Here is an 18,256-nt window from a genome sequence, read left to right as displayed (position 1 = left end):
ATCTTCTTAGCATCAACTTGTACCTTCTTCGAGTTGCTCCTACCTGTTCAAACTCTACTACCTGCACTAAAACAAAATAAAGAAAACAAAAGCACATGTTAATGAAAACAAGCGTGGGTTGCCTCCCACGAAGCGCTTCGTTTAACGTCGCATGGCTCGACGGTCCATTACCCTTTATTATGGAGGGTATTTCCTTTTCCAAACTTTGTTGCTTGTTACTTTCTCACCCAAGAACTCATGAAGATGATAAGCATAGACCACTTTTCTCTTCAACTCACTTCCCGCATTCTTCTTGACTTCCTTAGCCTTCTTGGGATTTTTGATAGCTCCCTGAGTTGTTTCCACCCGAGAGGTTATGCTTGAGACTTTTTCTTGGAGCTGTTCAGGCCTTTTGTCTTTTTTTTCACTTTCCGCCATATCCACAAAAGTTTGATCATTTACACCTGTCCTATGTTTCTTAACTCCTAACATCTTCAAGGTTACTTCTTCATCAAATGATTTTAGCGTTAGTGTCCCTTTTTCAATGTCAAAGTTGCAGCGGCCTGTCAACAAAAAGGGTCTCCCAAGAAGGATAGGTGTTTCTTCGTCTTCCGGAATGTCCATGATGTGGAAGTCAACAGGGAATACAAATTTGTCAACCTCCACTAGTACATCTTCAGCTACCCCATAAGATTTCTTGGTGGTGTGATCAGCGAACCTTAACTTTTTCTTACTTTCCTTAACCTCTCCCAATTCAAGCTTTTTGAAAATAGATAGTGGCATTAAACTCACACTGGAACCAGAATCAATGAGTGCCTTTTTGAACATTCGATTCTTGATAGTGCATGGTATCGCCACAGCTCCAGGGTCTTTCCTCTTGGTTGGGATCTTCCTTACTGACGAGACTAAACCGCACTTCTCAGTTGCAATCTTTTGTTCTCCTTCCACTGATCTCTTCTTTGTCATTACCTCCTTCAGAAATTTCTTATACAATGGCATGTGCTCAAGTGCTTCGAAGAAGGGTAAATTCACCTCTAGCTTTTTGAACAATTCAGTAAATTTCTCAAAGTCGTTGTCTTTTGAATCCTTCTTTGTCACTCTGGAAGGGAAAGGTAGTTTGATCGCCGGTTCAGCCTTTTTCTTATTTTTTTCTTCAGGTGGTTTAACTGGTGGTATCACCACTTCTGGCTCTCTTGGGTTCTCTCTTATTTCCAAATCTACATCTATCACCATAGGGTCATCTATCTCTTCTTTTTCTTTTTCCGATTCTAACACCTTTTTACTTCTTGTTGAAACAGCATTGATCTTCTCCAGATTTTTCTGATCTTTCACAGTTTCGCTCGGAAAGTTTCCTTGTGGCTGTAAAGTGAGATGTTGTGCTATTTGACCCATTTGAACTTCAAGATTTTTAATTGAAGCCGTGGTGTTCCTGAGGTTGGCTCTTGTCTCTTCCTGAAACTGAGAGTTTTGGGTTGCCACTTTTTCAAGAGCGATCTCCCAATCTTCTTTCTTTGGTACCTGTTGTTGAAATTGTTGAGGATGATGTTGGAATTGTTGTTGCGGACGATATTGTTGTCCCTGTGGTTGGTATTGTTGAGTCTGAGGCTGATATGGTTGTTGTCCTTGAACCTGCTTCTGGACGTTTCCTTGCTGGTCTTTCCATGAGAAATTCGGATGATTTTTCCACCCCGGATTATATGTGTTGGCATAAGGATTGTTTTGCCTCAACATATGAATTTGCTCAACCTGTTCTTGAGTTGCTACACAATGCATAGCAAAGTGCGGTCCACCACATATTTCACAAAGAACCGCTTTAACTGGTTCTACCTGTGCTACTGTCTGAGTTCCAATATTCATCTTTTTTAACCTTCTCTCTACCTCTGCAGCAATCTGATCCTCCATCTTAACAACCTGCTCTGGCAATTTCAAATCAATTTTACCCTCCGGTTGGTTCATGGTTCGATCATACAACTCAAGATGCTCGTTAGCAGCAATTGCCTCTATGATCCTTTTCATAACTGTGGCTGTAGCAAAATTTGTTGAACCACCAGCAGCGGTATCAATAAGCTGCTTTGTCTTGAGTCGCAACCCATTCACAAAATTCTGCATTTGCTCGGTAGCGTCCATGTTATGAGTAGGACATGCAGTCAAACACCTTTTGAACCTCTTGTATGCATCCCCCAATGATTCCCCCTCTTTTTGTTTGAAATTGACAATGTCATATCTTTTTCGGATAAACACCGACGCAGGAAAATATTCATTGAGGAATGCCGTTTCCATCTCTTGCCATGTCGTGATACTTGCAGCCGGAAGTGAGTAAAACCACTCCTCTGCGTCATCAGTAAGTGTAAACGGGAACATAACAAGTCTCTTAGCCTCCTCTGAATGACCTTCGATCTTCAATGAAGTTGTCGTAGTGAGAAATCTCTGAAGATGCTTATTTGCATCCTCGTTAATTCTTCCGGAGAACGGCTTGCTCTCTAACTGGCGAATGGTGGATGGATGCAATTGAAAATGTGCCACATTCACAGGTTGATTAACAATAGTCATCCGGTTGGGGTGAGCATTTGCCCCTCCATAGTCCCCTAACAATCTTTCTGCAGGGGGTTGATTTCCAGCCATGTTAACTGGTTCCTGAACTATCTCCCTGTCAAAGTCCGAGTCGCTGTGCTCCGAGTGCACAGACACTTCGTCGTCGCTTTCCTGATGTGGAACACTAAGACTTGCACTTGGTGCTGCCAGTCTTTCAAGTCTTGCCTTGCGGCGTCTCTCGTGCAGAGCTCTTTCTGGTTCTGTGTCAAAGGAAAATTTAGCTGAGGTCTGACCTCGCATAAACAGTTAGACAACAGTTAGAACAGATACAAGACTGCAACGAAATTAAAATAACAGATAAAAATAAAATTTTGGTCGCAGAGCAACAAAATTTCAATTGACTTAGAGTTCGGCTTATAGTTTGGCAGTCCCCGGCAACGGCGCCAAAAACTTGATCGGGAAATTATAGCAAGTGTACTATTTCCTCGATGTAGTAGTAAAGAAGGGTAAATACCCAGTATCGAACTCGCGGACTGCGTGTAAACTACAAGTTTCACAATGATTCAATTGAACAAAAATATCATGGGGGTTGTTTCGGTTTGTTTGATTAATTAGAATTACTAGAAATAAATAAAACACTAAATAAAAGATAGCTTGGTGCAAATATGAGCAGATATGCTAAGGTAGATGTATGAATCCTATGTAACTCCTTGAAACCACCGTGTTCATGAGATGATTTAATTATAACTGTGTATCAATTCTATAAATAGTTCTCCCTAATTCCTTAGTGAAGAACCCCTTAACACTAATTAGACAATCTCAATTCCTCAATAACTGAATTTAGTATTAGGTCTTTTATGCATTAGAGTCTAGAATGAATGATCACTAAAGTGCAATCCTTATTCCTAAGCGATTTGCCGGAAGTGTTTTGATTCACAAGCATTAGGGAGGTTTGTCACGCCAAACCCTAACCATAGAACGATAAGATACTTTCCAATATAACAAAGCATTAAGAACAATGAATCAAAAACTCAATTTATAATTAAACATCAAATTCATCAACAACGGTTGTGACAATTCATCACATAAAAAGATTCAGGGACATCACCCCTAGCATAGTGTTGTTTAGCTACTCATAATGATAAAGAAAACAACAAGAGTAATTGAAGTCATTACAAGAAATTAGTGGTTGATATGATCTCCAATCGCCAGTGCTCTTGAAGATCTTCTTCCAAAACCCTTGACTCTTCTTTCTCTGTAATTCTCTCTGCTCGATGATCCAAGATCCTCTCTTCTATTCCTGTTAGGTTTTAGTAGTGTTGCTTCACTCACTCAGTATCCGGAATGACCGAAATACCCTTAATGAGGCCCAAGGTTTCCAAAATATCAAAATTAGAACATCTGCCCGCGCTCAACAACACGGGCCGTGTGCAGGAACACGGGTGCCCGTGTTGTCCATCTGGCCCTCACCTCAAAATTCACTTTCTGGGCACTTTTCCACACGGGCCGTGTGCAGGAACACGGGTGCCCGTGTAAAACCTCTGTTTTGCTCTCCAGAATCCACTTTCCAGGCAGCTTTTGACACGGCCGTGTGGGTGCACACGGGTGCCCGTGTTGGCCTCTTCTTTAGCTCTTTCAGCTCCTTTTTCTCGCCTCGGAGTGCCATCTTTCTCGGGATTAACCTGGCCAACAACATACTAACAACCAACGCATAAAATGGCATTTTTATGAAGCTTAAACACACTAATAATGTAAAAGCTCAAACAACCGAAAAACTAAGGAACTTATATAAAAACTTAAAACAATGCCACTTTGTATTACCAAGATTACAACTTTTGATCGGAAAAAGGTGTGGAAACTTACTAGAAATGGTGACCGATCACAACCCCACACTTATCTCATTGCTTGTCCTCAAGTGATGTATCGAGTCAAAACAAAAGGTCACCGACCAGATTCTTTTCTCCACAACACAACCAGGTTTTTCGCAAGGTTCCTACCTTAGCAATCAAGTGTAAGGTTCCCTTCTTCCGACTATCCATGGCATTCCCACCTTCGAGCACGTCTATCACCTGCAAGCTTTTCACATTCTCACAAAATCTCTCCGGGTTAAGGTGTTTACACTCATAGTATCAAGGCATGCATATTACTTTTAACTTTGAATAAATTCTCAAATCACTACACACAAGGATCACACACACTTTATGAGGTCTTCGGGTTGTAACGTGGCTTAGGTTTGGTGGGTTAACAAGGAATGGGATAACGATTGGTTTTAAGTGCTCGGCATCACATAGGTTTCACTTCTTCACTCATTTTGATCTGTATCTTAAGAATGGGGTTTAAACCTTCTTTAGCTAAAAATGGACAAGGGTACATGCATTATTCTTTTTCTCTTCTCTTTTTTTTTTTCTTTTTGTTTTCATAAGATCTATATTCAAAATTTTTTCTTCAAAAACTTGATCGGGAAATTATAGCAAGTGTACTATTTCCTCGATGTAGTAGTAAAGAAGGGTAAATACCCAGTATCGAACTCGCGGACTGCGTGTAAACTACAAGTTTCACAATGATTCAATTGAACAAAAATATCATGGGGGTTGTTTCGGTTTGTTTGATTAATTAGAATTACTAGAAATAAATAAAACACTAAATAAAAGATAGCTTGGTGCAAATATGAGCAGATATGCTAAGGTAGATGTATGAATCCTATGTAACTCCTTGAAACCACCGTGTTCATGAGATGATTTAATTATAACTGTGTATCAATTCTATAAATAGTTCTCCCTAATTCCTTAGTGAAGAACCCCTTAACACTAATTAGACAATCTCAATTCCTCAATAACTGAATTTAGTATTAGGTCTTTTATGCATTAGAGTCTAGAATGAATGATCACTAAAGTGCAATCCTTATTCCTAAGCGATTTGCCGGAAGTGTTTTGATTCACAAGCATTAGGGAGGTTTGTCACGCCAAACCCTAACCATAGAACGATAAGATACTTTCCAATATAACAAAGCATTAAGAACAATGAATCAAAAACTCAATTTATAATTAAACATCAAATTCATCAACAACGGTTGTGACAATTCATCACATAAAAAGATTCAGGGACATCACCCCTAGCATAGTGTTGTTTAGCTACTCATAATGATAAAGAAAACAACAAGAGTAATTGAAGTCATTACAAGAAATTAGTGGTTGATATGATCTCCAATCGCCAGTGCTCTTGAAGATCTTCTTCCAAAACCCTTGACTCTTCTTTCTCTGTAATTCTCTCTGCTCGATGATCCAAGATCCTCTCTTCTATTCCTGTTAGGTTTTAGTAGTGTTGCTTCACTCACTCAGTATCCGGAATGACCGAAATACCCTTAATGAGGCCCAAGGTTTCCAAAATATCAAAATTAGAACATCTGCCCGCGCTCAACAACACGGGCCGTGTGCAGGAACACGGGTGCCCGTGTTGTCCATCTGGCCCTCACCTCAAAATTCACTTTCTGGGCACTTTTCCACACGGGCCGTGTGCAGGAACACGGGTGCCCGTGTAAAACCTCTGTTTTGCTCTCCAGAATCCACTTTCCAGGCAGCTTTTGACACGGCCGTGTGGGTGCACACGGGTGCCCGTGTTGGCCTCTTCTTTAGCTCTTTCAGCTCCTTTTTCTCGCCTCGGAGTGCCATCTTTCTCGGGATTAACCTGGCCAACAACATACTAACAACCAACGCATAAAATGGCATTTTTATGAAGCTTAAACACACTAATAATGTAAAAGCTCAAACAACCGAAAAACTAAGGAACTTATATAAAAACTTAAAACAATGCCACTTTGTATTACCAAGATTACAACTTTTGATCGGAAAAAGGTGTGGAAACTTACTAGAAATGGTGACCGATCATTAAACAACATTTTTTATCGGCAGTTCCAGGAGTCATGATCATTATAAGTTGGAACTGCCGAGGCTTGAGCAACCTGAGCGCAGTTTCCAACTTGCGGAACATAGCTCAAAAACACCGGCCAGATGTTATCTTCTTATTAGAAACGTTAGCTACTGCGAGGAGGTTGGAAGCTATTCGCGTAATTCTGAAATTCGACTCGTGTCTAGCTATAGATGTGGAAGGAAGAAGTGGTGGTTTTGCGGTGTTATGGCAGAACAAGATTAAGTGCAGTGTCTTAAATTATTCTCGCAAATTTATCAATTTAGAGATTGAAGACGAGGTAAGAGGCAAATGGCGTCTCACATGTTATTACAGCTTCCCGGAAAGAAACCGTCGTCACCTAGCCTTGGATATGTTACGTGCACTGCAGGATATGTCAAGTGATCCGTGGTGCATTATCAGTGACTTTAATGACCTGCTGTCCCAAGAAGATAAAAGAGGCATGCACCCCCATCCCAGGAATGTGGATACTAAAGGAGACTTACACTGGATCAAAGTTTGTAGGGGGCACCGGCGGTGTCCCACCTACTTTTTGCTGACGATTGTTTTCTATTTTGCAGGGCAAATCTTTCCGAAGTGCAACATCTAATGGAGTTTTTGAAGGTGTATGAAGAAGCATCGGGGCAAGAGCTCAATTTGATCAAATCAGAAGTTTTTTCGGTCGTAATTTAACCTTCCAAGCTCAAGAAGACTTGTCTCGTATCTATGGTTGGAAGAAGTAAGAAAGCAATCTTTTCTTTTATCAAAGATAGGATATGGAAAAGAATCAACTCTTGGAGGGGTAGACCGTTGTCCAAGGCAGGCAAGGAGATTATGATTAAATCTGTCCTTCAAGCAATCCAGTCCTATGTTATGAGTGTGTTTATTTTACCAGACACCTTAGTGGAGGATATTGAGAAGATGCTTAATGCTTTCTGGTGGGGAGGAGGTAGTAACAATAAGGGAATCTGTTGGCTTGCGTGGGATAGTTTGACTTACCCTAATAATGAATGAGGGTTGGGATTCCGTGATTTCAAAGCATTTAATATGGATATGGTGGCAAAACAGGGTTAGCATATCATGAATAATCATAATACTTTAGTCTCTAAAGTTTTCAAAGCTAAATATTTCCCTAACTCATCTTTTTTGTCCGCGGATCTAGGTATTAATCCTAGTCTTGTTTGGAGGAGTTTGTGGAAGGCGCAACAAGTGCTTGTTTTGGGGAGTCGATGGAGAATCGGGGATGGTAGTAATATCAATGTGATGCGGGAGCCGTGGTTGAGAGGTGTTGAGGGCGGAAGGATGGAGGCTCCTCAGGAGGAGCATGTCTACAGTTTAGTGGTCAAGGACTTGATGGATCCCCTTCGCAAACAGTGGGATCGTAATAAAATTGAGCAACTGTTTACTAATGAGATTGCTGACATTATTTTACAGGTTCCCCTTGTGGATGATGTTAAGGAGGATGGCATTGTTTGGAAGGAAGAGAGACGACATATATAGGGTCAAAACGGGCTATAAACTTTGGTGGCAACATGAGTATCATTATAAGAATAGGAGTGTGCTTGGGGAGTGGGGGAGCCTTTGGAAAAATCAAGCGCCACCAAAAACTAAGCATCTCATTTGGCGTGTGTGTCGGGGCTGCCTTCCTACTAGGATAAACCTTAGACACCATTATGTTCCAGGTCCCGCTAGTTGTCAGTTGTGTAATGCGGAAGTGGAGGATGAGTGGCACATTCTTTTTGGTTGTGCACTAACTAACAATAGCGGTGGAAGATTCATGGTGGCGGGTACATTGTGGAATAGGGGAAATTTCTCTATTGTTGAAGCTGAAGCAATTGCTTTGAAGGAAGCCATCCAAGGTGCAATCAACTTACACTTGCAACACATCATCTTTGAAAGCGATTCCCAAATGGTGGTTCAAGCTACTAATGATCCTTCATTGGGTAATTCTGAATTTAGTTTGATTATTAATAGTATCCGTAATTTACTTAGTTCCCGTAATGACTTTGAGGTCAAGTTTGTTAAGCGTCAAGCTAATTGTGTTGCCCATAGTCTTGCTAAGGCGGCCAATTCTTGGTCTCGGCACGCGGTTCTTTATTGGATTCCTTAGTGTTTTGAACAATTTTTAATTAATGATATGAATTGAGTTTGTTTTTTAAAAAAAACAAAAAAAAAATATATTGACTACAAAAATTTGGCCATCATATGTAATAACAAGATTTCAAATATTTTGAAAGTCCAAGTTAAATTGACATGGGTAATTGAATAAATTCTATTAGTTACAAAAATACAAGAAAATTTTTAAAATTTAAAAAGACAATAAAAGTTAAACAAGGACTCAACTTAAAATTTCCCGTAAACAAATAAATATATTTAACCTATAGGTTAATAAATAACAAAGCAACAAAAGTGATAGTTTTACATTCACATTATATGTTAAGAAATGAAAAGTGACAAATATTATAGAAAACTGACGATTCAATCACTAAATAGAGTGAAATGATTATTTGAAATATTTGAAAAGGCAATTTTTATTTGCATTTTTAGTTTTAATTTAAAAACACATCAAGTTGCTGACAACAACACCGACTTTTGAATTCCTATAAAAACATTAATTCACATTTTCCAAATATATTATTCTCTTGCATTAGTTAAAACCTCTCTCTTAGCACCTGAAATTTAAGATTAAGATTAATATTTATACACCACATTCTATATGGAAATCCAAAACCTTCCTTCAATTCAAACATTGGATTCTGAAGCACCTGAAATTTCTCCAACAGCTCCAACTAGATTTTTCACTGCCAAAGATGCAGTGCAAAAATTGAAAACAAACTTGGTTTTCCATTCAAAATGGGCGGAACTTAATGGTGCCATGGGTGACCTTGGCACCTACATACCCATAGTGTTGGCTCTCACCCTAGCTAGAGACCTCAACCTTGGTACATCATTGATTTTCAACGGTATGTTCTATGTTTTTTTCTCTCTTTTAATGAATGAAAAATAAAAACCATCCATGCATTTTAAACTGCAACACTGAGATGGATCACGTTATACCGTATAGTGCAATATTATAGAGCGAAAGATTATCACTACTAAAAGATTCGCTTTTAGTGACCGATGTATATTTATTTAAGCTCATTAATCTCATTTTAGTGATGTAATAATGTAATCCATGTGTGGTATCCTGCAGGTGTCTACAACATCATCACTGGTATCATTTATGGGGTCCCTATGCCTGTCCAGCCTATGAAGGCAATTGCCGCTGTGGCCTTATCAGACAATGAATTCGGCGTACCAGAGATCATGGCTGCGGGAATCTTGACAGGTGGTGTGTTGTTCATTCTTGGCATCACAGGATTGATGAAGCTTGTGTATAAGTTCATTCCCTTACCTGTTGTAAGAGGAATTCAACTAGCACAAGGTTTGTCATTTGCTTTAACCGCCGTTAAATACGTAAGGAAAGTGCAAGATCTTCCTAGGTCTAAAGCTTTAGGTGAAAGACCATGGTTTGGGTTAGATGGGTTGATCTTAGCTATTATTTGCGCCTTTTTTATTGTGGTTGTGAATGGAGCCGGTGAACAGAATCGTGGAGGTTGCGGTGTTCCGGACAATGGTGATAATTTAGACGAACAAAGGAGCGACGATGAAGGTAGAAGAATCAATAGGATGGATAAATTGAGGAAGATTGTTTTTTCACTTCCTTCTGCATTTTTAGTCTTTATGTTGGGGATTGTTTTGGTTTTTATAAGAAAACACCAAGTTGCACGCGAAGTTACATTTGGACCTAGTGCAATAGAATTTGTGAAATTCAGTAAACAATCATGGAAGAAAGGTTTTGTTAAAGGCGCAATTCCTCAACTTCCATTATCAATTTTAAACTCTGTCATCGCGGTTTGTAAGTTGTCAACCGATCTTTTCCCGGAAAGGGAATTTTCAGTTACTTCAATTTCAGTAGCAGTTGGACTAATGAATTTGGTTGGTTGTTGGTTCGGTGTTGTACCAACATGTCATGGTGCGGGCGGACTTGCGGGACAATATAAATTTGGTGGAAGAAGTGGAGGGTGTGTAGTACTTCTTGGTGTTGGAAAATTGGTGTTAGGGTTGGTGTTAGGAACTTCTTTGGCACATGTTTTGAAGCATTTTCCCGTTGGGATATTAGGTGTTTTGCTTTTGTTTGCTGGAATTGAACTTGCATTGTGTGCTAGGGACATGAATAGCAAAGAAGATTTCTTTGTGGCACTTATTTGCAGTGCTGTTTCTTTAGTTGGATCTAGTGCATCACTTGGATTTTTAGTTGGAATGATTGTTTATGTGTTGTTTAAGCTAAGGAGTTACACAAAGGATAAACCATTCTCTACCATTTGGAACTAGAAAGTGTAGAGCTTATAGATGTTGTGTTTTTCTTTTTTTCGTCTCTTGTGTATGTTATCTATCGCATACACAAAGCTTACACTCATTAATGGAACAAAATAATTTGACCTCGTTTTAAGAATTTCTTCCAATAGAATTTTTATTGTCAATTGTTATTGTTTTAATAAATAGATTTATGTTTGAATGGGTGATAGTTTTTACATTCGATATTTATTTATGTGTTATTTTTTATTTTTTATTTCCCAAAGTTTATGTCCGAGTCTTTAGACAGCTCTTAAATAGGTAATAGGTTAGTTATGTGACTCACTGCACAATACAAGAGAATGTTTTCCGAATCTTAAACAAACTCTCCCTAATTAATTGTGTTTACTTTTGAATAGTTCAAAATCTCATCAACAATTAAACTAGAAACACACAAACAAATCAATGTTCCATTTCATGACTTCATCATAATAATTAGCCAAAAAGAAAATCATTGTGATATCATGCAGTTTCATGCAATGGAAACAAGATCTTCAAAACGCAAAAAGCTAGCACAGATAGAACAACAGAATGATGCCAAAAAACAACCACCAACAGATCAAATCAGTGATCTACCAGATGCTGTCATTCATCAAATCCTTCTCTTGCTTCCAATCAAATGTGTTGCACAAATGAGTGTTCTTTCGAAAAGATGGAAGTTTCTTTGGACAACTTTTCCTGATCTTGATTTCACAACCCTTAATCCATTTCCATTTGTTTCAACCAAAACTCATAAAAAAGCTTCCAACTTTGCAAAATGTAACCACCCTTTATCATCGCAAAAACTTGATTTCATCACCCAAGTTCTATCTATTCGCGACACGAAACAAAAGGACATAAGGGTTCTTTGTTTCCGCGCCCGTTTGGGCTTTTCGCGATTAAATAGCTTGATCCGTAATGCCATTAGGCATAATGTTAGAGAACTTGATATTGAAGTTGAAACTGAATTTGAAACAGATGATTTTTTCAACTTTCCTAGATGTATTATTGGTAGTGAGTCTTTACAAGTTTTGAAATTGAAATCGGGTTTTCGTTTGCCTCCATCGTCGATTATGAGAAATGGTTTTCAATCTTTGCATACATTGTCACTATCATTAATCATTTTGTATAATCAGCCTTCTCTATCTGATATGTTCAATGAATCATCTTTTCCTGTTTTGAGAAATTTGCGCCTTGATTTGTGTTTCGGATTAACACAAATTCGCGTGGCTTGTCGCGCTCTAGAGGATTTGAACTTGGAAAGATGTTATCAGCTACAAGGTTTGGATGTTTGTGGTGCGAAAATTGAAAGATTGAGAGTATCTAGTTGTTTTGATGCTTTTTGTAGCAAGACTTGGGTGAGAATGAATGTGCCAAAGCTTGAAAATTTGGTTTGGAAATATAATGCAGTTACTGATGTTGCTGTTTTTGAGAACTCGAATTTGTTGAATGAGGCTTGTATTGGTTTCTATATGTTGAAAGAAGGTAAAGTTAATATGGGCAGGCTTCAAAGTGCTAACAACTTTTTCTCTGGACTGTCTCATGCTCATTCCTTGACTCTTGAAAACCAAACTATTGAGGTAATTAAATTTTATGTGTCCTATGATCTTATTGTTTTGTTAAAATTACATTTGCTCTATATGAAACACAGACAATTCTAGTAGTAGTCGTGTCCCGACACGTCTCAGTGTCAGACACTTGACACTCATACGACTGGCGGTGTCAGTGTCCTATGTTTTTTGACGTGTCAATGTCTTAATTTTTTGACATTATCAGTGTCAGAGTGTCTGTGTCGTGTCCAGGTGTGTTTGTTGGAGTGTGATTCATAGCGTTTGCCTCATTTCTCTTCATTTGTTGCAGATTCTATCAAAGTATAATGTTTTTCTCGAGCCATTTTATAATCTCAAATCATTAGAGATTCATACTGGTTTGAAAAAGAGAAATGTTCAAGCATTAGCATTTCTATTCAGAAACTCTCTTATCCTCAACACACTGATTCTGAAGATCATCGACGACGATAAGGGCGAAAGAAAAGTAAGCTATATACCTGAATTTACTAATCAAGTTGAATTGAAATGCATTTTATTTGATATATTTATGTACTTTTTATTCAGCAATGGAATAGAGATTTATGGGATATGACAAACACAGAAGAAGAGAAGTATTGGGAGTCACAGATACCAAGTTTGAAATCTTTTCTACAACACTTGAAAGTGGTCAAAATTCAAGGATTTCTTGATTGTGCAAATGAAGTTACATTGACAAAGTTTCTTCTCAAGCAAGGAAAGGTTTTGGAAAAAATGATATTGTGCAGAGGATATTCAAATAGAAGAGATACTCTGAGGAGACAAAAGATAAGGTCACAAATGATGGGATTTTCTTGGGCTTCTTCTAATGCTAAAGTCGAGTTTCAGTAGCCGAAATTTCGCATCTTTAATTTTGTTGCACATGTTTGGTTACGTAGTTTATTAGTCTTTTATTTCTCTAGAACACGTCTTTTTGACATTTATCAGTTAGTTTGATCCTCGAATGTGCGTGTCGTGTGTCGTTTGTTATTCAATTTGATTCATGAAATTATTAACAATAGACACTCGAAAATTTATTTTTGTAATTTAATAAATGTTACACGTTTACGAACCAAAGCGGCTGTTTGACGTAAAATCACCAATTCTTGTGACCGGGAACCCAATGTGGACATTTTGGACTAAAGAAACTTGAAATCGCCTTCGTGTTAAGAAGCTCGATAATAGGATCATATTTTATGCAGCGAGGCGTTTTGTATTGATTTATAGATGCTCCTTGACTAAGAGCAAAATCCAGAACCTTATCGAATGTTCCATTCTCAACAACCTTGATTTCCAATGGCCCAATTGATTCGGTTTTTCTTCCTTGGCGATACACGCTGTTGAGAGATTCTTCAACTGTAAAACAACATTCCTCGAAAACAGAATCAGGAATTGAGTTATTCTCATTCTTGGATATTTCCCAGTAGAGTACATAATGGCCTGGAATAGTTGATGTATCGGCACAACTCGTGTATTCTGTGAGCGACGCATTATAGTTCAAAAGATGGTTTGATCCTTCTTTTACTGCATTTTGGAGTTCAACTTCGTCGGTTTTATCTGAATCAATGCTTAAAACAACGTTCTTTCGACATATGAAGTTGAATTGAGGTGCCTTGTTCTTGAATCCTGCTACGCGGAGTATGTCACCAACTCGGTACCTATAAAGTCCTGATTTGTGTAACAAAATCATTGCATAGTTATTAGTATTTAGAAGTTAATCAATTATATACATCATAATTCGGATTAAATGAACATTTTACCGGCGTAAGTGGTGACCACAAGCTCATATTCTTGGCCTAACTCAACATCAACAAGATCAACTAAATGTTCTTGCTCGGTGGTAGAAATTGAATTGTCGTTTCCATCGATCTTGTTTAAAGGCAAGAACTCGAAGTAGGCCATGGTGGGAATAATTGTATAACAAACCTCATTTGGTTCACACAAAGGGTTTAAGTTGAGGCCAAAGTAACACTCTGAAGAAGCATACATAGTACAGACAAGAGGAAGACCATTGGTGTAATAATCCAAAATCGGAATATATTGAGACATTGTTCCGGTAACGATAACATCAACATACTTTGTATTAGGCCATAATCTACTAATGATCCCTTTCCATGACTCTTTCTTGCATTCGAATTCGAGGAATGCTGCAAGTTTAGGATTTGGTTTAAGTATTTTCATAACCGACACTCTAACATCCAAGTCAGTGATTTTATCGTCTAAGATACCGGTTCTTATGTCGTTACACAAACTAATCCAGTGTTTTTCGAGGAACTTAATAGCGCGAATAAAACCGGAAGCAAAAACAGCACCGACGCGGAGGACTTGTTCGTGTTGGTAAAGGCCACATAGGATTTGAGAATACATGCTTTGATAAGAATCTAGGCAGAGAATGGTTTCAATTGGGCTGGTGTAGTTTGGGTAAGGATCATTTTCATGTGTTGTGTTTTTGAAATGTGAGCTTTTGTAGTAACTTGTTAGTACTGGACGTGCAAGTAATCCACCTGGTGTTTTTGCTTCTGATTTTGTGAATAAAAAGTACATTCCTTTGCCTTTGTGTAAATTGGGAACAAATTGGTCCATGACTGGCATTAAGAGGCTGTAGAGTAGTGATCTTCTTTCTAGCTCTTGTTCTATTGTTGGCATCAGTTTTCTCTCTCCACCTGATGTTCCAGAACTACAACAATAACAATAACATAAACATGTAAAATATCCTCGTAACTACATACACTTCGCTATGTCCGATACGTGTCGGTGTTAGGACTGACAATGGAAAGGGTTTAGGTTGGGTATAATATCCGTTTTCATATCTTCAGTTTGAAAAAATCACCGTATTTAAACTCATACCCTTTGGACACCAAATACAAGGGCAGGTTCGAACCCGCAACTTCCTAGTTGTTCACAGTTCACATTTAAGAGGTGAATTTCAGCTATTAGGCTACTTAACAAAAAAGAAAAAGTATATATACTCATACTTACTTACACACATTTCTAATAAAAAATCATCGATCAATTATAATGTTTGTAACGACATTTAAAAAAATTCAAAGAAATTATTGTTGAATTAAAAAATAAACAAACATTTATATTGAAATGTGATGTATTCAATAAAATTGATAAACATACATGTATATGAAACAATCATAATATGTAAATATATATTGTGCGGGTGTGAGGCAAGGTGAGTACTAAGTTACTCGTATCAGCTTATTTTAGTGAATAATTGTTCGTGCCCATGCCCGTATCTGTTTTGGAGATTTTTACTCTACATGTTGTGGTAACTTTTGCGGGTATCCATTGGAGATAGGTACAATTGTCATCCCTAGTCGATGCCAACACTTATATAATACTCATACAATACATGTCGGAAAAGTCAAATAAATGTGTCAGATTTGTTTTCTTTGCTTCAACATTTTAAATAAATATCTGACATTCATGACTTTCATACAACATGTCTCGAATAATAGAATCGTTATAACTTTTTTTTTATTTGGATGATTCTACGCACATCTAAAAAGTTTAAAAATACTTAAAATGATTTAACATTTATTAAAATAGAATTATATTTGATTAAAATATTTAAAAAAATAATAGGTGGATAAATTAAAGTCAAATGCTATTATATATGAATTTGTGTCCGTGTTTAATGTTATTGGTGTCGGTGTTCTATGTTTTTTATATTATTGATGTCGGGGTATCTAGGTCTACTAGATATAAATTATAAATTATTTCATTTTATTTTATATTTTACAAAGTTTATATATAATGGTAAGTACTCAGGTTATGAAGCACATACACCTCTATTTATAGATATGTTGTGGCGTCAGGTACGTGTTGATGTCCGACACTTATGACTAGAGATGTGCAAAATATTCCGTTGTGAGGTCTAAATCCATAACCAAATTCAAATCCGTTTTAAATATCCGGATATAATTAAATTGTTATTAACCGGTTTAGTTATTAATAGTTTGGTTATCCATTTATATAATCTGGATATATTTAAATGGTTATTAACCGGTTAAATTATTTTTGAATTCGGTTATAATTTGGTTATTATCCAAAATCCATAATTAATCCAAATATTTTAACTACATAATAAATATTTTTAAAACTGTTTTTTTTAAATCTGTTATATAATCATAACCAAATTAATAATCGATTTTATAACCAATTTTAATAGAAACGTGGTTATGATTATAAATCCAAACTATTTAATTGATTTGAAAATGGTTATGGTTTTGTTTCCAAAAATAACCAACCATGCATAATAGTTTGATTTCTAAAAATAACCAACCATGCATACCCCTAAGTTAGAACACTTTGCATTTTGTATGAAAGTGTGTTAAATAAATCTTTCTAAAAAATAGTTTTATCTCCGCACCTTTCCAATCAAAGTTTAATACCTGCATGACACTATACAGTATGTCAAACAATTCATATAAGTTTTTTCTCTTTAATTTAACATACTTTTTTAACAATTTTTACACATTTAAAAAATTAGATATATTAAAAAATATTATTAACTAAAAATTAAATACATTAATTTTATTAAAACATTTTAAATAATATATTTTAAATAATATTTAATCGGTGTCATGAATTCTCGACACAAATTCTAAATTACTAGAATCTCTTTTCTCTAGGAACCAGAGTGCATAAAGCAGATATAGCGTGTCATGTCAAAGATTTATGTTTTTAACAAATTATAAATTATATGTAAGTTATGAGTTAGAAATACCAACCTAGTGAGGAACTCTGAAATGGGTTTAGAGCACAAAATTGGTGAGGTATCACCATTAGCTATACGATCAATATCCACCTTCAAATCCTCGTAACACACCACAGGCACCATCTTTTTGAAACTTTTTCTGTCTGTGCGTCCATCTAGTCCATAACGTTGAAGGTACTCAACATCTGCACTAGCAGACAGGATCTCACCAAGTACTCTTTCTTGAATTTCATCAGTGTTGATGGTAACATCTTCAATATATTTCAATGCTTTCTTATTCTTGTTAATGATAATATCATCACTAATAGCATCATCATGTTCAGCATGGTCTTGTTTAGGAGCCTCTGGCATGGTGATTCAAAGAAGTAGAGAAGAAAGTATTTGAAGAAAGAGTGAGTTGGAGAAAATATCAAAGTGAATAGACAAATATATAGAGCGCCAGCCAGGTTATAAAAGTAAAAGAAATTATAGTATAATTTGACTCAATTTAATTATTAATTATTAGTTTACAATAAAGTAAAATATGCTGATGATGCACATAAACTTTATAAATTTTCTATATGTCACATCATTAATTGACACTATATTCCTAATAATCGAGTCACATGAATAAATTCTCAAATTGTTTTGTTTCTTAATTTTTACTACTTTATTTCTATTTGTTTATATATAATTCTACCATTTTAAATTAGCTGATTTATTTGCAGAAACATTTGACATCAAATGAATAATCTAAAATAAGAATTATTATTTTTAAATTATATCTTCTAAGTAATATTATTTGTATAAATCTAAATTTAAAACTATGTCCTGTGTGTTTATAATATTAAGGATGAATACAGTAATAAAAATAAAATATATTTTTTGTTGTTTTGATATATTTTTAATGTAGATAAATGATTATTAAATTATTTTTGTAAGTAGAGTTGAGTTGGTTAGGTCCACCATTCAAAGCATGCAAACTCATAGCATGTCCATTTATGTGTGGCGGTTTCTCTGATTCGGGATCTCGAATGTGCGGTAAAAAGATATTCATATGGAGTGGGAAGACTACAAAGAACAAGGTTGTTAAATATTTGTAAACCTTTAGAGGAAGGCGGTCTTAGGCTCCGTTCGCTAATCACGTTAAACGAGGCGTCTAATTTGAAACTCGTCAAAGACCTTCACAATTCGA

At 36.6% G+C, this 18,256-nt stretch overlaps 3 protein-coding genes across 3 annotated transcripts; 2 read left to right on the top strand and 1 right to left on the bottom strand.

The window, feature by feature from the left end:
* The first annotated feature begins 9,063 nt into the window (after nucleotides 1–9,063).
* Nucleotides 9,064–10,944, top strand: LOC131641938 (molybdate transporter 1-like). Its single transcript, XM_058912233.1, has 2 exons — nucleotides 9,064–9,377; nucleotides 9,608–10,944. The coding sequence occupies exons 1-2, from the start codon at nucleotides 9,131–9,133 to the stop codon at nucleotides 10,786–10,788; spliced, it is 1,428 nt and encodes a 475-aa protein (XP_058768216.1). The 5' UTR covers nucleotides 9,064–9,130; the 3' UTR covers nucleotides 10,789–10,944.
* A 248-nt stretch (nucleotides 10,945–11,192) lies between these two features.
* On the top strand, nucleotides 11,193–13,205 carry LOC131641936 (putative F-box/FBD/LRR-repeat protein At4g03220). The gene is made up of 3 exons (XM_058912232.1): nucleotides 11,193–12,368; nucleotides 12,649–12,822; nucleotides 12,903–13,205. The coding sequence occupies exons 1-3, from the start codon at nucleotides 11,274–11,276 to the stop codon at nucleotides 13,203–13,205; spliced, it is 1,572 nt and encodes a 523-aa protein (XP_058768215.1). The 5' UTR covers nucleotides 11,193–11,273.
* LOC131641935 (indole-3-acetic acid-amido synthetase GH3.6-like) lies at nucleotides 13,134–17,467 on the bottom strand. Its single transcript, XM_058912231.1, has 3 exons — nucleotides 17,096–17,467; nucleotides 14,114–15,030; nucleotides 13,134–14,021 (listed from the first exon to the last, which is right to left on the bottom strand). Exons 1-3 carry the CDS (start codon nucleotides 17,431–17,433, stop codon nucleotides 13,450–13,452), a joined length of 1,827 nt encoding a protein of 608 aa, XP_058768214.1. The 5' UTR covers nucleotides 17,434–17,467; the 3' UTR covers nucleotides 13,134–13,449.
* Nucleotides 17,468–18,256: the final 789 nt, after the last annotated feature.

The sequence above is a fragment of the Vicia villosa genome, unplaced genomic scaffold (genome assembly GCF_029867415.1).
Source record: "Vicia villosa cultivar HV-30 ecotype Madison, WI unplaced genomic scaffold, Vvil1.0 ctg.004292F_1_1, whole genome shotgun sequence".
Taxonomy (NCBI): Eukaryota; Viridiplantae; Streptophyta; class Magnoliopsida; order Fabales; family Fabaceae; genus Vicia; species Vicia villosa.
Note: the sequence above shows the minus strand (reverse complement) of the source record. Positions and strands in the feature narration are given on the sequence as shown.